This window comes from Calypte anna, chromosome 7 (genome assembly GCF_003957555.1).
Source record: "Calypte anna isolate BGI_N300 chromosome 7, bCalAnn1_v1.p, whole genome shotgun sequence".
NCBI classification, from domain to species: Eukaryota; Metazoa; Chordata; class Aves; order Apodiformes; family Trochilidae; genus Calypte; species Calypte anna.
In genome coordinates this window covers 34,753,577-34,776,112 of record NC_044253.1, presented here as the reverse complement: position 1 = coordinate 34,776,112, position 22,536 = coordinate 34,753,577, and the positions used below count along the sequence as shown (strand labels likewise).

General features: G+C 44.6%; 1 protein-coding gene across 1 annotated transcript in view; it reads left to right on the top strand.

Moving 5' to 3' along the window:
* Positions 1-14,442: 14,442 nt before the first annotated feature.
* Positions 14,443-22,536, top strand: part of ANKRD44 (ankyrin repeat domain 44) — a 112,737-nt gene continuing 104,643 nt past the window's right edge. Inside the window, 1 exon segment of the mRNA XM_030454115.1 lies at positions 14,443-14,569. Coding sequence (XP_030309975.1) covers positions 14,543-14,569 — 27 coding nt within the window. The 5' untranslated portion in view covers positions 14,443-14,542.

Here is a 22,536-nt window from a genome sequence, read left to right as displayed (position 1 = left end):
GGTTGTTACAAACAGGATGGTCTTAATAAATGTAAGGAAACCTTCTCCATGTTTGTTACCACTGTGGCATACATTCTGTTGACTGATTTTACAGACAAACCAAGCCAAAGTGATTTCCTTATCAATTTTACATCCATGTGTCTCTCAGAGATGACCTCCTACAAGTTTTTTCTCAGCTGCTTCTCACAGGTCAGTCTCTAAAGGCAGCTTTTTTTTTTTTTTTTCTTTAAACCTTTTGGTACAAAGGCTGTTGTGAAATCTGTTCTCAGCTTTGCATCAAGCTGATTGTTCTCCTGAAAATTTTTCTCTAAGCTAAGCAGCATATTTTCTCTCTCTTTCAGCTGCTGTAATGATTACTCTTGTTACTCATAGACCAGGGTGGGCTTTCAAATTTGTGGTTCTTCCCTAAATGTGGGAAGTGTTGATGTGTGAGTAAAGTGGGGGCTTGTTTTGGTCTCCCAGAAGCCTGGTTAAAAGATCCAGAGCACCAGTGGGTGAGGAGTGCCTCTTCTGTCCTCAATTTTATGCAGTCACTCCTAATGCAAGCCCCAGACCAAATGTTCTGAACTTTAGGGATAAGGTGTTTGCAGGCAGAACAGCAACAAATGTTTCATGGATTGTGAATAAATGAGGAGGTAAATTAATGGACTTGTCTGTTTGTCCCAAGAGGGCATTTAATGTGTCTCAAGTCAATTAGTGTTCTCTTGATCATAATTAGGTTTTCTGAAAGCTCCCTTTCTTGATGAAAAGATTTTTTTTTCTTCATTTGCTTGTTTTTAAGGTCTCTGGGGGCTGCATCTGTTAGTTTGTTCACTCTGAATCGACTCTCCAGTCCCTCTCACAAGTAGGAGACAATTTGTTCACCTTAATATCTTAAGTGTTCCTTTCCACTGCTACATAAATATTGCTCAGAAATCTTCTTCTGCACTGAGCTGGCTGCAAAAATTGATTCCATCAGTTGCACAAGTTGTTACCCCCCACCCCATTTCCTCTTGACAGCTTGCACTTCTCACTGAAGAATGCCATCTTTCACTGCTCCTCATGCTCACTTACCAGGTTTTTATGTTAAATTTAACAGCCCTGATAGAAGCCTTTGTATATCCTGGCTCTTGCTGGTTCTTGGCTTCTTGATTGAGACCAGATGTGATGGCTGTGAAACCACTGCAGGGTGACAAGGGGCTGAGGTGACTTATTTCCAGTCTTCTCTTAGGTAACTTTAGAAATAGTGACCTTCAATCCCTGCCCCAAACAGTAGGACAGAACTGTGCTGAAATACACTGATTTTTTGCTTCAAAAGCCAAATGGTTTTGTCTCTGTTGAAGGCTGAGGTCTCCCAGGATCTGTGGATCTTGGGCCCAGCTGATAAAAGGAATGGAACTGGCCATTTATTATTTTAGCTAATAAAAGAGGACATTGTATATTAGCTTTTTTCACATTCCAAGGCACTAGCAACAGAATAAAGGTTATAGGCATCTGATATTCACAATTAAAGAATGAGGCCTTTGTTTTTAACACAGTATGCAGCTGAGACAGAAGGAATAAGCCAGGAAATGAAAACCAGGTGGCTTGGGTTTGAATTTTTAAGACCAAAGAAATGACCTTCAAGAAAGGCTGTTTCCTCACTTAGTAAAAATAAGTTGCATGTACACAAAGTAATTTAATTATTCTCTGCATTGTTTTGCAGATGTTTCTGTACATCATTTCCACAGAGCAAACACAATGATGAATAGATGTGTCTTCAAAACCCTGCTGAGATGTATAGCTGGTGCAGTTAATTTTGACATGGTTGGAAGGTATAAAATATCCAGGGAAGCAGAAAGAAATGTGTCTCAGTGCAGTATGTATGAGACATTCAGCTGCACACAAATATCACTGTTAATACTGCAGTAATGATACTACCAATCTTGTGTCAGCACCTTTAAAAAAAGAAAAATAATGCCACCCTGCCAATTAAAAAAAAAAAAGAAAAAAAGCAAATTCAGGGGCATGATTGTTTCTTACTTCCTCCTGCTTAATATTTATTGTAAAAGATTCAACCACAGGAACTCAAACAGCATAAAGCATCTGTAAAATAAAATTCCAAGTTAAGAATTTAAAACAATTACAATATTTTTCAAGTACAGCTGTTATTTCAAGTTTAGAAAACTAGAGCCAACATGCCTTGCAGGTCATCTTGGGTTTGTTCTCTTGAAGATGGTGACCATGACTTGGTAGTGACAGGTTGTGTAAGGTCACTTGGTTACCCACACAGCCAGACACCTTTAATTTCTGCTGGAGCTCCACACAACTGTGTTCCAGCTGCTGTCTCCTGGAAGCTGGGCTTCCTCCTTGGCTATTAGGGCTAGAAATATTTCTTCTTAAGGGTGTTTTTTTTGCCTGTGTGAACTAAAACGTTGTTCAGCACTATCTCAACTCGTTGATACTAAGGCAAAATGTAGTTTCTTCAAGTAATTAGTTCAAAGCCTGGCTTACCCTAATGAGCTATCACAGGATGTTGGCAATTTTCTGCCACCTGCAGACCGAGTGTGGGAGGCCCAGGGCTGCAGCTCACTAAGTTTCCTGCAGAAAACTCAGCCTTACTTTTCCTAATCTCTCATCTGGTATTCTGCTGAAGATGAAGGGCTTCTTGTTTGGTAACCAAGTCCCATTGTTGTCCAAAAAGCTTCCCTGGTGATTCAGGGCTTCACCACCCTCTGGTGATTTTCTTGTTTTGTGTGGTAGGGTTTTTTTTGTGGAATATTTTTGCAGAATTTGCAAGAATGAGGATGTCGTATGCATATCATTTGCTTCCTACTTGTAGGAAATTACAATTAGGAATTGTATAAGGCTTCACATGGCTTTTAAATTAAGATTGTTCTTTGAAACACTGTCTGAAGATGGGAAAATAACTTCCCAGTATCCAGGTGCATTCTTTCTGGTACTAATATGCATTTACTTGCCCATGTGCAAGTAGAAACTGCAGACATGCTCCTGGGTGCTTTTTCTCTTATGGCCAGTTCCAGTGTCTTTATTTTGTGTTGAGGTATCTCACGGGCATTGCAGTCATTGGAGACAGACCTGCAGCACAGACTTCTTGGGAGTTACTACATTTCCATGTGTTGGTTATTCTCTTGGGGTCAGGAATACAAGTCTGCTGCTCAGGACAGCTTGTCAGCTGCCAGCTCTGCAAGCTCTGTTCTGATGTAATGTACCACAGGCATCCACTTTTCACAAATCTGATTTTTTACCTGGTACAGAATGTAGTGATAATTATTTTTTAACAGCAACCCACCAAAATAAGTAAAAAAACCACACCACACTACAAAATCTAACCACCACCACCTCTGCATTTTAGCTTGTATCACTAGTGGCTTGGATTTTGATTGGATTTTTTTTTTAATCACTTTCCAAGTGAGACTTAACAAAGCTTTCTTCAGTGTCAGAGAGAGAGGAGGCCTCCAGAAAGGGTGTTTGCCAGCACTGCTGTGAGGGATGCCTCTGTGATACAGATACTGCCATTTGGGAGATGTTTTGAGACTTCCTGAGCAGTTCAGCTATCAAAGAACTTCCTGATACATCTGTTAAAAGTTTTACCCCTGTTCTTGCTTCCTTTGTGTTTCTTGGGGCCTCCTTGTTACCTGCCTCTGGAGTTTTGCTGCTGTGGATTGTAATTCTCCTCCTGCCAAAGGAATTAACTTGCATCTGATTGTAATACTCCTGTTACCATTGCTTGTAAATTATCTCTCTGTAAACACACGTGGTCCTGCTATTTATTCCTCTTTCAGGAATGTATTGTCTTTCCATTGATAAACAAAAGTTGTAACACTTGACCCTGCTCAGTTCCTCTTTTAACACCCCAACTACCAGCTGCTGTTTTTTAAGCACTCTTCATCTGTTCCAGTTTTCTTTTGTTTTGCTCATAGGGTTTTCTCCTTCAACTGGGTCATTTTCTTGGTACATCCACATCCCTCTTGTCTGCCTTAAAGCCAAAACAAAACTCCAGGTAAGTAGTCTTGGACTTAGCTTGAAGTACCCACCACCTTTTGTATCCTTGCTCCTTTGTCCCAGAATATATTTCCTGAAGATGGAGCATTAAGATCTGTGTCCTGCACCCAGCATTGTGTAGAATTAAGAGCTTCAGCAAGCAAACAACTTTGCTTTGCTCTTTGAATTCAGGGTCAAAATATGGAGCTGTGTAACACACCTGGTACGTTGTCCTGTCAAAATTTGAGTCACGTGCCTGAAACGGTCCCAGAAAGAGAAGGGAGAAATGTGTTTGGCATGCAGGTTACTACCTGTATTTTCTATTGCACTGTGTCTGTGAACACACTGTATGTAGTTTCTTTGTGAAGTTCCCTGCTTCATTTTAACCATCCCTTATCTCTGAAAGTTGACTCTTTCAGCCCCCTTTTCTAGAAGGATGTCTGTGTGAAGAAGGGCATTTATCCCAGTGGGCCTGGTGCTGGTTTTAGGGCCTTCAGGAATGAGTGCCAGAGTCTCACCCCTGGGGAAACCAGGAGGTGAATGTCTGCACAGCCTGACTGAGCTGGTAAATCCACTCTGAATCCTGTGGGAGTTGCTTGAGGCCACCCAGCTCCTTGGGCTGTGTGCAGGGAGTGAGTGCTGTGCCCCTGGTGCTTGCAATCCCTTCCTCTTCCTTCTTCCAGTGACACTGAAGTGAATTTATCTGTTCTGTTCTCCCTGCTATCCAAGCAGGCCAAGAAATACTACAATATAGTAGCTGCTGAAAATTTAAATGCTTACTCTCATCTGGGGGCAGTTATTGCAAGGTGTGTTTTAGACTGGGGATCCCCCCAGCAGTCTGCCCACAGGAAGGTATCTGAGAGCCCAGCTGGTGCTGTTTGCTGTGGCAGATCAGTGCTTTCCACCCTTCAGGAGAAAGGTTCCCTTTCCTTTCCAGGGCTTGGCTGTGTCTCAGTGCTGTGGTAAGAATGCTTCTTAGTGTTTCTTTTTTCATATCAGCTCAACTGAGTTACTGGAGTGAACTGGGGCCATCTGTCCTGCTGCTGGAAAGGAAAAGTACAGCCTGCTGTCAGCTATCTTAAGCTGCTAGTAAATCAGCAGTGTGACAGGGAGGAGACTTAGTCAGGAGTCTCACACTGAGGTGCAGAGCATCATGATTAAAACCAGTCTGCCCTACTTGGCATGCTGGTTCAAGATGTTGCAGGTTTAGTGGGGAGCATTCCAGTAATGACAGGTGTAGCTTTTCCTGCCTCCCCGCTTCCACCTGAGTGGGTTTGAATCCATAAAACACTGTTTGGAAAATCAGTTTCCTGCACAGTCAACACAAAAAGTCATGGGAGCACTGGAATACTGTAGTGAAAAATGTTTCCTCTGCTAAAGGAACTGCAAAACCTGCCAGGAAGAGCTGTGTGGTAGGAGTGTGACTTGTACCATGATAAGTATTGTAAGTACCAGTTAGTTCTGCCATGGCTGGACAGCAGAGTTAAGACATAAATGCATGATTAAATTGTTAGCACTAGTACACAAGCATAAATTTGTTTCTAATGTGAAGCAAACAATCAAAAAAAGTTTTGTTTGCACAGTTTTGTTTTGAGAGCTCACAGAATGAGCTCTCACCTTGCCAGTCAAGGTGTAGCTTTGGTGTGTCTTAACCCCAACATTCATCTCCCCTGTCAGAGCACTGGTGCTGTTTTTTCTGCAAGCAAGGTGTTCCTTCTCATTGTGCTCTGGGATTTAGAGAATTAGAGGGGGAGCAAGGCAGCTGTACCATAAGCTTGGGAGTTCTTTCCTGACCTGCTTTGTTTTTCTTGCAGCTCTGTCTGTGATTATGTCTGGAGATGTTAGTAGTGACATTATCTGGAGCAGAGCCATCCACCCAATCTCCTGATCTTGCAAGAGGATCAGGGAAGAGACATCTGCACTCGTGCAGAATCTTACAAATGTCCTTGAGGCATCATGCAAGTGCAGAGCTGTTCTGTATGGGCTGAATCCTTATATGATCCTTATCTTGGGACCAGGCATCTGTTTATTCCATCCATTGCTAAGTCAAAATATTATGCAAAACAGGTGCTTAAGAATATACAATGCCAGAAGAACTAAAACTATTGCATTCTGCATACCTAAAGGATACTTCACATTGTTTTTTAAAAACCCACAGCAGGTACTAGCATTGTGTGAGCTCTAAGAGGCTTCTACAGTGAAAGACAAATCCATTTAGAAGGGATTTGAATAGGCTGCAACAGTGTTACTCAATCTTGGAGTCACGATTTTCCTTTCAAATACCTTGTTCCAACTCAGACAGAGGGCAGACTCCACATTTCTTAAGAGGGGAGCTAGGATTTCAGGAGAAATGCTTCACAATTTAGTCTGTTAAATATTTTTTGCTTATTTGTTGAAGACTCTCAGCAATTCCTGTGTGCAGAGGCTGAGTTTTGGTAAAGACCATGCAACAGGAACTGGTGCTGATGTTTGGAAGTCAGAGCAAGGTCATATGCTTTCCAAAAACCCAAGGCCAGTAAAACTGGTCAACCACAGGATGTTCCTATTCGTGGCAATTATGTGTGTGCTGGGGACTTCCCTGGGATGCAGAGTGCAGGCAGTGTGGCTGTCAGGAAGCTCATTTTAATTTCACCAACATCACTGCAGTTAAGGATTAGTCCCTTCCTCCCTGCTGTCTTTCTCTCCAGTCACTACAGGGCTTTGAGACACTTCTGATCTAAAGAAATAACATTTTCTCCTCCCAGGAATACAATAAGCCTCTGTCAAAACAATCTGGGTTTTATTCTGATTAATATATGGAAGTACTTAAAACAGAGCAACCTCTTGGAGAAGTGGAACTTCCATCAAAATCTTACAAGTTTCTCCTTCCATTACCTTGTTTGGAAATGAAGAAGTTGGGGCAGAGAATGCTTTGTTTTCTTTTTCTTTGGAAACATCCCTATTTGGCATCTGTAAAGCATTTACATTCCCTAGTTCTGGATCAAAGTCCTTTCATGGCTCATGTTACTTATTTCCTTCTTTAACTGAAGCACAGAAAGAAAAATGGGGTTTTCCTCCCTCAGGCTTACAGTATAAGCCATTGTAGAGAGTCAAATCCCAGTTTTTAGCAAGGAAGTAGTGAGAATGAGGAATAAAACATCTCAAAATGTATAATCTGAAGAACCACCACCCACTTAAGAAGGAGTGCTGTAAGTGAGCACAAGTCTCTGTAGCAGTTATGGAGCATGTAAGGCAAAATTTAGTAGAACTAAAGACAACTGTACTGCTGGATTTCCTTCATTCCTCATGTTCCAAAGGTTTCTGCTCAGCAGGGGAGGAACTTTGTCCTCTTCAGCCTGTGTGGCTGCTGGGACAGTTGGCCAAGTGTTGGGATACAAACCCCAGTTGGAATAGACACCAGAAACTTTAGAAGCAGAGCACTGCTTTTTCTTTTTTTTTTTTATTGCACGAGTGGCAGGATGAAATCTGAGGTCAGCAGAACAATTTTCTGATCGAGGAAACTCCTGTGAACCAGCTGCAAAACATGATCCTGTTTTAAATTTGCAGGAGTGTGTAGATAATTTTGTTTCTGAGTGCAGGACAAACTCTTTCCAAGTTGGCCCTGCCCTTTTGATTCCGTGCCCCTTATTTTCAGAGCTGTGCTGGCTCTTCCTCTGGATTCCTGCCTTTTGGAGGCACATGGAGCTGAGCACCATCACCCCCTCCAGTCTGCAGAAAGCTTCTAGACTGTGGCCTCTCTCTCACTGAATATTCTCCCTCTGCTGATTCCAAGTATTGCCATAGCAAAAGGGTCTGTTTCTGGTTTATCTTCTAGGAAGAATTCAGATGGCTGTCAGCTTTAGTAGCATGGCCTGTGATGATCCAGATAGCCTCAGGTAAGCTGGTACCATAATATATGTACCCTTTGTTCCCCCAGCTGTGTTCTCCTGACAACTAATCATCAGTTCTGGTATATATTTTAGTGTTTCCAGTTATTTTTCTTGTTCACTTTGCAGATCTTCATTCTGCAAAGTTCTAGTGTAGTGTTCCATTTTTGTAAGGGGATATTAGGGAATAAGAAAATAGCATGTTTCATATTTAACCATATAGCAACATGGACTACAGACTGTTTGGCTGATTTGTTTCCATTAGCTGTCATCCAGCAGATCTGAACTTGATCCAGATTTCCAGCATTCCTCCAGAAATGATGTTACTGATACCCTCTGTCACATTGTTCATCTCACAGAGCTCTTGGCCACTGAATTTCTCTGATGGAAAGGGAAGAAAAAAACCAACTCCCTTTGGATTAAAAGGTGAACTCTTACGTCAGAGAGAAAATTCTCACATTGCTGCCCCCTCAAAAGGCAGCAACAGCTTGTTAGTTGCTGTGTGCTTCCAGACCCCTTCTAATTCAGTGCAGCTTCAGGGGAGGGATTTCTTTTTTTGTGTCATTTGAAGAATGAATTTTTTTGCTGCCTTTTGGAGGTTCTGAAGAATGCAGTTGAGTTGGGAGAAGGAAATTGCTAGCAGAGCAGTCCCAAATCATGCCTGGGTTGTAGGGTGGGTGGTGGTCCTGGCAGAGTTTCAGGCTTAGCATTTTTTTTCCTCTCCACAGTGCTCAGGCAGTGCTTCTCACTTCCAAGATTGTAACTTTGGACCTGCTTGTTTCTTTCCAAAATTATTCTGTTTGGGCTGATAGATTTCAGCATTGCTGGTGTGTATCCATCAGTGTCCCATCAGCTTCACCTGGGATCAGACAGGTGAGGATTTTGCAGGATTTTTGGGTAGGAAGACAATCTTCTTGTACTGAAATAATGATGATGTTCTGATGCAACTGAGTAAAACTTGGTGTTTTATATTAGGTGGTTAGGATTAAACTCATTACACCATGAACAGGGAAGCCCTAAACCTATTTTTCTGCTGTCTTCTATTCTCTCTGCATGTTTCCCCTAAAAGATTAATGGCACAGGAGATTTACAATTAATGAGATAGGAGATTTCAGATATGCCCATAAATGGAATGGGCCTGAGAACAGAAAATTTAAATATTGAACTTTCCTCTTGCTAACTTGGTTTTACTAATTTTTTTTTTCTTTCCTCATTTCTTCTTCTTCTTTCTTTTAATTCTAGTACCTTACGACCAGTTGGTGTAGAGTGTTTGTTTTGGTACAAAGTCCAGACCCTACAGCCAGGCCAGCAGCTCCATAGTGTGGTAAAGTATCTGATCTTTTGGGGGTTTTCTTATGTGTTTTGGGGTTTTTTTGTGTGGGGTTTTTGGTTTTTGTCTGTTGGAAATCTTAAAGTAAAATCAGATAACTTGGTATTTTATAGGAAAGAAGGACAAGAGATAAAAGCAAAAAACCCAAACAACCCAAGCAAAACAACACAGAACTCTGGTTCATTTTATGTAATACAAGGCAGCAAAAAGTGAGTTTTTCTTCCCTGTTGTTCTGTCCTCACTACATCATGTGAAACCCTGACAAAAGCCCATGGCAATCAAAATATCTTTCCACTGACTTATCTGGTTGCTAGATCAAGCACAGAGCTATGTGACTAATTACTGAAAATTATCAGGGATGTTAAAGGTGGCTGTCTATTTGCACAGACCATTAGCCCATTGCTTTAAGAACTGAAGTGAGCCCCATGCTTACCACTGTCAGTGAAATGTTTTTCTTTTGCATTTCTAGACTGCTTAGCACATCAGAAGGCTGCAGCAGTTCTGATTTCAGCTTCAAATTCAGAGTTTCTGATTGTATCATATGTCTCAGCCTCACTGTGCACTGACTGCATGGCTGCAGGGGTATAATCATTGAGTATTTAAAAGGAGAGAAGGGCTGTGTCTGGATAAGAGGAAGTGCTGCTAAGGTCTCCTCCCCTCTCTGCCCTTTATTTTGTTTGATTCCCATCACCCCCATGTAAATATTAAGTAGATAAACAAGATAAAAAGGATCTCCCTTGGGGAAAAAAAATAGATTTCACCTTGCAAAAATAAATCATACTAAAACAGAAGGGAGAAGACTTTGAGAAGGCAGTGGCAGGAAGTTTGAAGCATTTTTGGAGGTGACCACCCTCTTCCTGCCCTCCCCAGTCACCCTGTGTGCCATAGCAGTGCAAGAGGGGGAGATGGTGGCAGCAATAATTAGAATAATTAGTTACCATCACTGGTGTTTTGCTTGCCCAGTTTCCTACTGTGTGTTTGCCCTTCTGTTTCAGATTCACACAGTTCTGTGTTTTTTTGCTTGTTTTTGAGGTCTCATAATGATGCTTTTCACATCACTCTGATCTGACTCTCACAGAGCTTGCAGGGAGGGAAGAAAGCACAGGAGGCTGGTTGTGTGCTGAGGACAGGCAACAGGCAGAGACCAGAGGCATGCTGGATGAGCACCTGAAATTGTTCATAAACAGTTAGAGGTAACAAAGGCATCTTCTGGCATCAGTCCTTCCTTTTACCCACCCTCAAGAGTGGCAGATAAACACTGCTAGGGAATAAGCTGACTGCATTGCCTTTTGCTTTCTTCACAAGGAAGGGGGCAGGAGCAGTTTGCACCTTCCACTTGTGAGTGGGCATCCTGCATTAACCCAGCAGCAGAGCTGACTTTGGAGAGGAAAAGAACAGAGCCCTTCCCCTGCCTCTGCTGAGCAGGAGGAGGGTGGAGGTGCAGACTTTTGGCTGCCTTCGAGCGACCACATCCTGTTCGGCTGTGGGAACCTCAGCCTCATGCAGAGATCTCTCTGTCTGAGGTGCAGGAGCACTCATGGGGATCCAGCAGGTAATTTGCAGGCACATTTTTATTGCTGGAGGAGGAGCAGTGGTGGAGGGAGAACTCCTGACCTTGCTCCTCTGCTCAGTCTGTTCACCCACTTCCCACCCACGTCCCGGGTCTCTGGAGCAGTGAAGTTCAGCGCAAATGGATTTATTTCAACAAGGTTGTTTTCTGGTGCAGCTCCCCTGGTGAGAATTCCCTCATGGAAGCAAGAAGCCAGGCACCACCAGACCAGGCTTCAGGATGCAGGAACACTGTGGAGCCAGGGAGAATTGATATTGAGTCTCTCAAGACCTAAGTCAGTGCCCAAACCCAAACCCTTTCACACCACGTGGAAGGGGCAGGTGAGATCTTAGCAAAGGGCAGATGGTTTGTGGTGGTGCTTAAGTGCTACTGGCAGTCACATGTTTCAATCTAAGGGTGCCTGGGAGTTGTGCCCAAGAGGGTACAAGAATGCTAAGTGCTTTCCTGACACAAAATCTGAATGAGGAAGTGGCTCATGCAGAATACAGCTGCTAAGAGCAAATAGCCTTCATCCAGTTTCAGATGGAACTGGAGGAAATTTGGGTTTTCTAGAGGAAAAGAAAACCAAAGAGAAGCCTGTTGCAGTGTCAAGAGTCCTGGTGTGTTGTGGCTGAAAGATAAAAAAATCTCAGTAGGGGCAACTGCAGAATATTTGGGGCAGTTCTGTTCTTCCTTGCTGTTGAGCAGATATTGTTCAATTGTTAAGAGCTCAGGGCTTCATATTCTTACTTTGCATTTTAAAACATGTAATGGGAAAGTGTTTGAGTTTTAGAAGAGTTCAGTTTAGAAGAGCCCCAAATACTTTTAGGTTCAGGTATGGTATGTTCAGTAAGGTATGTGTCAGGTATGTTCAGTAAGGAACAAACACATCAGCCATCCTTAGTTTCTTTTTCTTTCCCTGTCAGAGGCACAGTGTTGCCTGAGGGTTTTTTTCTGTCCAAATACAGCTTTTAACTGAGGTGCCAATATCTGGCAAGCTCAAGTGTATTCTCATTCAGGCTGTTGCACACCTGTACTGATGCTACTTGTTAATGTCTCAGTATGGAAACTGAACATAATGCTTCAGGTTTGAGTTGCAGGTGTGATCATGACTTGAAAGATTAGCTCTGGATACAAATGTCTTTGTGCCTCTCTTCCCCCTCAGAAAAAGAACAAAAAAAGGCTTGAGCCTACTGCATCGTATCACATGAACATGTGCTATGAAATTACTGCTCTGTACCAGCCAGGGCTAAGAAGTTGTTGAGTAAAATAGCTCAGAAAAGGAAGTTGATTCTGCATGGTAAGTCAGAAGCCTGACAGTAGAAGTTTGTGCTATTTTGTGAACAGGAGAGGAGGATGTTGTCCTTCCAGAGAAATCCTGTACTCCTTTACTGTGATGGTAATGATTGTGTGCCTGACCTTGGCAGTTGATTTAAGTGGCACTTTAAATGGAGAGTGTAAATACAGTTGTTAGGACCTCTCTGAACTGAGTGCTGCCCTGTTAATATGGGATGCAAACACTTTCTGTTGTCCTGCACACCCGGGGGGGCCTTCCCAAGGCACAGCATCCTAGATGGTTGCCCCTCCCAGGCACCTTCCTTGTGGGGTCTGGGAAAGAGGAGACTGTGCTTGTTTAGTACAAAAAACTTCAGGGAAATACTTTAACACTAGCTTGCACCTAGCCCAGTTATTGATTCCCAAGGAACTGGGCTCCTGCTGCATCCTTCCCGTTCAGATGACATTCTCCCAGATCAGCTCCCCAACAGGAGGTTATCAGGGCTCCCAAAGAAGGTTCAAAGGTTTTTTCCAAATTCTTAGATCAGAAAGTGGGAAATCTGAAAAATCTTTTTCCTTATGTACCCAAGTTTAACTACAGGGAAAATACTATGGTGAATGCAGAGTCCTTGGAAATAGGCCTTTACAATGGAAAACAACAAAGCAGACCTTTCCTTGTAATGCATTTTCTCTTTTTTTTTTTTTTTTGCTTGCTCTCAGCTGGAAGCTTAAACTTCCCTTCTTAGCACGGGGTTTGGCACACAGCAAATCTGATGCAAGCCTGGTGCTTCTGGGTGTTCTGACACGACAAAGACCATAAGGGGTGAAGATAACAAAACCTGCTGAAGTTCATACATCCCTAACAGGTACTCGATTCTCTGTTGCTGCTTTCTGATTTTTTCTTTCAAAGTCTAATCTATATTAACACTGTTTTTCCATTAAGACCCCTTTAAAACAGACAGAGCCAGAATGTGTTGTAACTTGCGTGTTATTTTTAATCCCCATTTATAATGATGCTTCAGAAACCCGAAAGTAACATCTGTTTCCTTCTTGGATTGGTTTTCTTCCACAGAAGACACTTCCCCCCCCCCTTTTTTGTTTTTAACTAGTTAAAGTCTGGTCTGTAATCGAGGGTTGAACAGTCATAAATCACAGTTCTGTCGGATGTGCTGCAGGGCAGGGGAGCTGCTTGCTGCAGAATCTCACTTGTGGGGAAATACCTGACCTCTTTGAGCAGCACAGAGGAGGGGGAAGAGGGAATCTTCAGCCCTTTGCTCTTCCTCTGCCTGGCCCTGGAAAAATGTAATTACCCTCATTACCTTCAGTGAGTTTGTAACTCTTGTTGCTGGGCATTGTGCCGATGATTTTAATCAAATGACATGCTCCAGGGAGCCCGGCAACTCTTTTACAGGCTAGAAAGGATTTATCCCTTCATACTGTTTTTAATTTTCCTTCTTTCTCTGCCCCACCTGATGTGCTTGGCTGTGCAGCCTTGCTCTGGTGCTGGAGTCCCACTGGGAGCCAGATCTGTGGCTGGAAATGAGGTTTCCCCCCCCCAGTCAGCTCACAGGTGGTGCCCATTTTCCTCTGCAGCACTGGACAGGGTGACTGTGTGGCTCCTTTGCTTAATTAAAGAGAGGTGCAGTTTACCTGGTGTGCTGGTCCCTGAAAAGTGAAATACTGTATTGAGTATGGGAACTAGACATGTCAGGAGTCACCCTGCAAGGCAGCTGGTAAACTGTAATCCAAAAAGAGGTAAAAACCCCCAACAAAACAAAACAGAAGACTTCGATGTTAGCTCTGACCATCCCTCCCTCCCTCCCACCTGTGCTCGTTTGATGGGAGTTTGAAAAAACACCCACACGTGAGGAAAAAGGGAAAGGCTTCAGCTGCCCCTTTTAGGCAGGTTTGGAAGAGCAGGTTCCCCGCTTTCCCTCAAGACCCCGCTCTCTGTGGGAGCGGAGCCGAGCCCTGCAGCCCAGGTCAGGCAGCCCCCTGTCAGGCAGCCCCCTGTCAGGCAGCCCCGCAGCCCCTGTCAGGCAGCCCGCGCACCCTGAGGCGGGAACGCGGGCACCGCCGCCTCCCCTCAGGCTGCCGACACCGCGCCCTGAGGGACTCGGGGGTCGCTCCGGTTCCGTCTCCAGACCGGCAGCGGGAGACCCCCGGCTACCAACAGGGCTCCTGTCAGGGGCGGGACCGGCGCGGCCTGAGGCGGTGCCGTCTCTCCCCTCTCCTCCCCTCACCGTGCCCGGCGGGGCGCTCGGAGCACCCGCGCTTCTCCGCGGAGGCAGCAGCAGCAGCCCCCGGCGGGAACAAAGGCGGCGGTGGTGGTTGTGGTGTGGTAGTGGTGGCGGTGGCGCGGCCCGTGCGAGACAGCCCGCCCGCCCCTGCTTCCTGGGCCGGGCCGGGCTGGGCGAGGCGAGGCGGCCTCCGCGCCCCCGCCCCGCCCCACCGGCTCGGAGCGGAGCCGCTGCCGCCGCCGCAGCAGCCGCCGCGGGTCCCGGGGCGCGCTCGCCGCCCGTCGCAGGAGCTGGATGTGTGCGGGAGGAGCGGCGGAGGATGGCGGTGCTCAAGCTCGCCGACCAGGTAGGCACCGGCCGGAGGGAAGGAGGGAGGGAGGCAGCGGGGCGGCGGGCTCCCCCTCAGCGGGCCCGGCTCCGCCTTGTGAGGGGGAGGCCCAGCGGGGCCCGGAGCGGAGGCGGCTGCCGCCGTCCCCCCGTTCCTCAGGGGTGTCTGCAGCCCCCCGGGCCGCCCGGGACGCGCTTGGCTTCTCCTCCCGGCAGACATTGTCTGTGTGTCGGGGAGGCCGGGGCTGGTTGCCCACTACAGGCGCTCGCCCGCCCTCCCGGGTGAAATCCTGACAGCTCCCGTCGGCTGGGTAGGAGGGAAGTGGATGTTGGCTCGTTCGGAGAGGCCTCTCGGTTTTGCTTATCTTTCCTGGGGGTTTCTCCCCCCTTTCCTTGCCGCGCCATACGTCTAAATGATTTTTCCTGTCGCTTTTTTTTTTTTTTCCTTTTTTTTTTTCCCTCAGCGCCTGTTGGCTTTAGCTGTCGCCGTCGTTTGCAGGCTGGTAGGAAAAAGCCGTGGTGTTAGAGCCCTTAAATCATGTTAAATTTATCAGTGGACAGCCAGCTGCAATCAGTACTAAAGCATTTCTTATTTCTGATAGTTAAAAAGCGTTTAAAAATATTTAGTAAATTGATATCACGGCCCCCACATCCTGATTTATCCCGCATATTTGACCAACTGTTACACGCTTTGCGTGCTTTAATCTGCTATTTTTAATTTAACGTGGTCTGCCTGTGATCTGCAGCGTGGGTGTTCTGCAAGCCTCAGACCTTCCTCTTGGGTTCAGAAGGACTGTCTGCAGCCATCCATCCCCTCACAGATACCCCTCACTTATGGATCACAAACCTCCCTCGCAGTCTATTTATGCTTTTCCAAGAAAATCTCCCCCTCCGCACACACACAAACCTCTATGTAGCAGGCTATAAAGAGTTTTGAAAGGAAAAGGGACAAAGTGTGACCAAGAACAGCCTGTAATGCATTTTTGTGTGTAACAGGAGGCAGCACTTATGGGCTTTCTCCTGACATGTCTCTCAAACATCCTCATCTTTAGATGTGGTGCTTATGACCCACAAAGAAAAAGTTTAAGGCCACGAGGCTTTGCTACCCTGCGGTGTAGAGACTGAGTCTCATAAATAAAGAGATTTGGGGAGGATTTGCTGTATTAGAAGTCCAGTTAGCAAGAATTAAAAATATATCATTGCAGAGTACCAAAATGGTCCCGCTTTAGTTCTTTTCACACATTTAATGAAGCCTGTGAATTGACTGCCTTCAGAGTTTCTAAACCTTTCCTGGAATCTTGCAGCAAGGATTTTGCTTCAGCAGCAGCAGAAGTCAAAACAGATTTAAGTCAAGTGAATCATGTCTTGCTGAAGTCTGTATTGCCATAAAAAAACAATGACAGGCTGTTGTCTTGGTGTTCTCTTATTCTCTTCTGAGAAGCTTCACAGCTGAGGGGAAGAGGCTCCTTGGCTTTTGTGCCCTGTAGTGTCCTAGCTTTGGGGATACTCCAAATATTTGTGGATGCTTGTGATGGTTCCTGGTCAGGCTGTGTCCTGGGACAGGATACAACAGGCTGATAGTTTTTTCTTTGTGGGTGTGTGTCTCCAGTCATTTACAAAGAGGTATGTTGGTCTACCTGTGCTCATCCTACTAGATCTCTCTTGGTTTTCTTCAGTTTTTCCAGCAGATCTTTTTCTTCTGCTCCTGAGAGTCTGGAGGAGAGGGAAGTTACGTTCAAGCTGGATGTGGTGCTTCCTTTTAAACCAGGTGCAGAAGTTTATGTGTGCCTGTTGCTGAATATTCAGAGCTGGTGGAGCCTTTCTAACGTGCAGCCTGAGCAGCTGTAACCAAGGCAGCTCTGTCATCATCAGGCCAAGCTGTACTTTTCATCTGTATCAGGTTTGAAGAGCTCCATCCCCACCTCTTAACTAAAAGAGACAGAGGAGCAGCAGCCCCACACGTTCCTAGACAGACCCAGGCAAAATAGAGGTGAAGCTGGGACAAAGAGTGAGGTGCCTGGGAAGATTTGCATGCCTGTAACAACTCCTGCCTGTGCTCAGACTCACTGGGGTTGCAGGAGCTCCTTCTGGGTTTCTTCCTGCTTTTGAGGATCCAGGCAACTGTGGCAAGGATAACTTTCAGGGATTCAGGAAACCATTTCCTTTTGCATGAACAGTAGAGGCCACAGCAGCCCGTGTGCTTGCAGCCTCCTGCAAGAAGAACTGCAGTAGGTAGGACACAGCTTTTTGTGCAATTGAGTGTCAAGTCTGGTTCAGGCCTTAATTGTGATGTGCAGGGGAGGTTGACTCCAAAACCAGGAGGGCTCTCTCCCTTGCTGGTTATTCTGATTTCTGTGGCAGGTGGTTTCCTCTGGATCCATGACTTTGTTGACCAGTGAGGATAGCTCAGGGTAGGAGATTAGACAACCCCCAGGCTGAGAGTTTAAACACTGTGTTTCTCTAAGTAACCTGCCCCTCCATTCTTGGCTTCCCTTACCAAGTGCATCTAACAGCACATGGGATATTCAGACAGATGAGAAATTAATCACCGCTTCTAATGCAGGCTTTGAAGACACAGGGGGACTTTCATTTATTGTTATAGCTGAAAGGTGCTAAGGTATTGCTATGCTTAATCCTTTCAAGAGATTAAAGGTACTTATGGCTGCATTCACTCCTGTGGCAGGAGAGCTTAGTTTAAGAGTTCAGCATTAGTGGAAGTTACTTGAATTTGCTTCCAGTGATGGTAATTGCTGCCTGATAAGTCCAGCCATGAGAAACCCTTAAATCATTTAACCACAGGAAGTGTATTCTACCATCATTAGTATCTGCATGCAGTTCTTTCCAGGCCTTCCTTTCTTCAGTAACCAACCCCCTGCTAGCCATTTTTGAATGACAAAATGTTAGGCTGAAAACAACCTAAGATAATTCATAAAACTGAAATTAAATTCTTAGGATTGTAATATTTGTGTTTAGTGGTGTGTCTGTGAAGTTACAAACATTCTGATGGTCTAAACATTTCAGTTGTCATATACAAATGTTACAAAACTTACTCTAAAAATGTTTATCTCTGCCTTTTTTTTTTCCTTCCCCACTACCCCTGCAGTGAGTGATTACTGCAAGCAAGCAAATTGCTTGAGGACTGAGAAAACAACTTTTTTTTTTTTTCCAATCCTGAGACTTACTGCTGTGTTGTTCCTCACCCAGTTTATGGGCTGTATTTTTTCCATTTTCATGGTATTCTATGTCATGTGAGGGTAGAGTTGTGTGTGATGAAAGCCTTTGCATTTAAGCTGGAATGAAGGAGCAGAAGACAAGCCTTACACAAGTGGGTGGCTGGATGCTTTCAGGTGTGAGTTGCATGGATAGAGCCTGGCTCTGCCTGTTAGAGGAAACCTGCTTGCTGTGTGCAGCTCTTCATTCCCTCCTATATTTTGAATTGCCATTCCCTCCTTCTCATGAGTCTCTTTTCTTTGCCAAACAAGGGTGAGAGTATTGATTGGTTTTTGACTTTTGGGGCTTCTTTTTGGGCAGCAGTCACGTCCAGGACCCAGTCTCTCTCCTGTCCTCTGAGGGTGCTTTCTGCCACTGCTTTCCTGCAGTTTTTTGTCTGGCTTCATCTTCATACTTGCACCCAGTAGCTTGGTTTGTTGAGTATGGTTGGTTTGCCACTTGCAAGCTTCTCAAGGGCAACCCTCTTAGTCAGAGTCCTGCTGAGTGTGCTTTTAATCTTCAGGGTTTCTGTTGATGATTCTGGGCAGCAAACCCAGATGATTGCCCCTATCATTTTTGGTGAGAGGGCAGAATATCTTAAAATATTTCTCTATGTATCCTTCCTCTTGTTAGCTTTTGGAAAGTTTGAAGAATTCTCAGTTTCTGTAGTGTCTCCATCTCATTTCCAGGCTTGCCTTGCCACCTGGGGTCCTCCTTGCAGGACTGCCAGCAGTGCCTGGGGGCCTGTGGATTGGCTCTGCCAGCTGCTTCTGTCCTTCTCCTCCTTTGTAAAGGCCTGGGGAGTCCCTGGGTGTGTGGCTGCCCTCGATTTGGGATCCCAGTTTGAAAGACACCGAGAAGGTTTCCTGTAAACAAAAATGAAATGGGAAGTTACCTACAGATGAAACCTGCCTAGCTGCTTTTCGGAGATGTAGTGCTGAGTGTTTGGGGGTTTTTTTGTTTGTTTGTTTGTTTTTTTATGCCTGCACTGTTAAATTCGGTGGGAAGCTGGCTGAAAACCTGAGGCAGACACAAGCTCTGTCTCGCCTTGTCAAAATTTCCTGTGACTTCAGTGTCACTGGCTCTTCCATGTGCAAAACAACAGAATAATTTCTCAGGCTACCCTTACAAGCATGCATATGCATTCTTAAGGGTTGTGCAGCTAGATAAATAGTTAGTGTGTGTGCACTTAGGCTGCTATTAGCTGCAAAACCTCATCCTGTCTCCTGCTTTTTGTCTTCTTCTTTCCTCATAGTCCTTGATTGCTGGGAGTAATGCAGTGTGACTAGAACTGAAAAGACCATTTCTCTCCCTCCCTTTCCCAAATGTTTTCCTGTCTTTGACAGCTCTGCACTGACCATCAGGATGCTTTTTATTATGGTCACAGTGAAACAGCATTAAACAGATGTTTAAATAATTTTAAACAGACATCAAAGATCATTAAAATTTGACTGGGCAAAGGCTGGGCTTGTATCTGAGTAGACTTAAGAGCAGAATGAATACCACACTAACTAATAATCTCCTAGCAAAGCCAATTGAATTTCCAAATGGTGGTGTGTCTTTACCTTGATTCAGATTAATTGAATGGAAAAGGCTGTCCTTCTGTGTATCCTTAAAAAAAAAAAAATAGGAGTAATGAATCTGTGCCCCATGGATGCAGCCAGCCCCGTGGGTTAACTTTGTGTGGCACCAGGTTCCACAATTCCTCCCATCCTCAGATGCTTGGTAGGTAATACTTAGGTGTATATTAAGTTTTCAGGCTTTCAAGCCATTTTCTAAGGGCTCACAGCAAGGAAGAGATAATCCATTTTAGTACAAAGCACTCAGGTGGCCATGAGACAAACATAGCTGTGGGGAGGGAAGGAAGAAGGAGCAATTTGCCCACCAGAGTGTTTCTCTCTTATTTGTTGAGGAATGAAAATGTGGTTGGACCAAAATAACTGCACTGCAGCAGCCCCTAGTTTTCTAGACCCATGATGTTCCCAGGCGTACTGTACACACTGCAAGGTGTTGCTCTGGGCTTTTTAATGTAAAACTAAGAAGTTTGGGAAAAAAAAATGGGATGTGTCAGCATTCCTGCCCTTGTGTCTGCTCTCTGGGATAGATGACACTTGAGCTCTCACACAGAGAGTTGTAGGATAATTTCGGTTGAAAAAGACCTTTAAGATCATCTGGTCCAGCTGTAAGCCTACAAGTGCCATGTTCACTACTAAACCAGATCCCCACCCATCTTCTAAATGCCTCCAGGCATGGCCCTCTTCAGGGGAGGGGGGGAAGAAAGTTTTGAGTCGCCAAGGAGAGCAAAATAGAGGCTTGAAAAGGAAGCTGCTTGCTATTTTTGGCCGTGGCTTCTGCATCAAGTATCAGTTTCTGATAGTTCTGCAGCTTGTTTCGAGGTGAACAAGAAGCACTTTCATCAGGAGGATTTCTGGAGTGGTGTAGCATGCTCAAGCCCATCGTAGAGATTTCTTTAGCAGAGAAATCCCCCAGAAGTTCACTCGTTGGTAATATTTCAAGGGTTGCACTTTGCCTGGGCTGTTCAGAGGAGGGGGTGTGTGCCTGTTATGATGTTAGTTTTCTTGAAGCTGCAGATGGCATCCAGCAAACCTGACCTCCTGGTGCCTGCTTGAGGTGTGGTATTTTATTCCTGCATGACAAGTGCCTCATGACCTTTTCCTGCTCATCTCTGAAATGAAGATGTGGTTGTCATGGCTACGTGTAGTAGAGAAATAAATCTTCCAGTTCGGGTCCTTGCATTAAGGTTTGGGCAAAGTGGTGTTTTTAGCTGGATCCTGGGAATAAAAGTGCCTGGTCTGAAGCCATCTGGAACATGGGGGCATGCATTGGTGTCAGGGACAAACCCCTGAGAGCCAGCAAAGACCACTTTTAAGGGCTGTTTCCAGAGGTCTGGGTGTAGCTGATCCAGGTTGTTCCTTGCCAGAGAGGCAGAGGCTCCGTGTGCTGACGGAAATAAAGTTTTCAGGCTTCCATTTAATTTCTGTTGTCTAGAATTTTTTTTTTTTCTTTCAGTGGTACCAATGCAGGTCTTAGTGTCATCAGATGCATCCAGGAACCAGATATTGTGGGTACAAACCTATTGGGCAATTTTTTCAGAGCATATGCTGCCAAGGTTGACCATTTCTTCTGGTTTTTATTCTTGTTTTTCTTGAGTGCCTGTGTAACTTGCAGAACATGCAGGTGAGCTAAACTTGCTGGCAGAATACCTCTGTATTTTAACCATTTAGTCTGAGCACTTATGAGCAGAATAGTTTAAATTAGCAGTTTGTTGTTTTGTTTTCCAGAATTACATATCTGACGTTTTTCACTTTTTTTTTGTTGTTGTTGTTAGCTGGAATCCTTGTACTTGAAAGTTCCCAGAGCTGCTGTCTGTGGCTTCAGCTTTGTTTTAATTGCACTGGAAACATGTAGCAGCATGTTGTTGGAGCCCTGGGGCCTGGTAATGGGTGGGAATCAAAGCATTACAAAATTACATTTAAAAGGGGAGAAATTATTTTGCAGTTTTATCCAAGGGTTTGAGGTCATTCTTGAAGTTCGCAAGGAGCCGGTCAACAAATTACAGCGTTTAGTTGTGGCTGGGTAATTGTGACATTCAAGAAAATAATTTTTTTGTGCTTAACAGATGGGCCTGATGGCATCTCTTTTTAGCTTTTTTTTTGTGTGTGTGTGTGTGTGTGTGTGCTCTTATAAAAAACTCCTGCACTACTGAGTTCTGTATGTGTGGGTTTGCTCCAAGGGTTGCATCTTGATAGCCTTAATGGCACAGGAAGTCTGAAAATAATGTCTAATGGGGAATAATTTGCTGCTGAGGCATTACCAGTTCTCTACTGGCATATTTTGTGATCTCATTACACAACGTGCTTTTTTTCCCCCACTTGCAGACTTGTTGCTTGATCAAATGTCTTTACCCCACAAAAAAGCTTTAGCAAAGTAGTTGTTTGGTACCCACTTGGCTACATACCTCTAACTGATGTCTTGTATATTGAAGCATTACCAGAAGTAGAGAGCATGAAACTCAAAGAAACTTAATAGTAAAAATGTATTGCTCTGCAGAATGTATAAACTGGTAAGAAGACAGCAGGCAACTGCCCTGTGAGATGCATGAGCTTTCACGTTCTAACTATGATCAAATAACTGCTGGGAAATGAAAGCCATGTGAACATTACAGAGCTTTTATATGCATTTTGTCATTAATAATGTAAGCAGTACTCTTCAGATAGAGGACATAACCCATTTTATCATAGCCTCACTTTAACATAGCCTTCCCAGGGTGAAAGGCCTGAAGATTGCCAGCTGAAACCTCATTCTCAGAGGTTGTTTTGTTTTTTTTTTTAAATGAAGGTTCTCTCTCTTGTCTTCTCTGCAATGAGGCAGCTGTGCCTGTGCTGTTGGGCCATGCAGGCAACAGGAGCAAGGTCCAAAGGCCACTGAGCCAGGCTGGTGTCCCTGCCTGAGCCAGCCCTCCCCATCTGAGCTGGTGCCAATAGGAGCCTGGGATAGTGAGGCTGGAAGCCTGTGGTATTATCTGGTAAAACACTGATCTCTGCTCAGTGTGGCCTTCAGTTGTTTAACGTGCCAAGGGTGAAAAAAAAAAAAAGAAAAAAGGTCCTGAAATGCCTGGTATTGTCTTTGTGCTTCCAGCTGCTTTCATGTGCTTGCCAACACGATGTGCAGCATTTAGCCCCAATTTAAAATCAAGAGAGAGGGACTTATTTAGTCAGTGACTCCAGGAACGTTTCCAAAGTGCTTTACCAATCA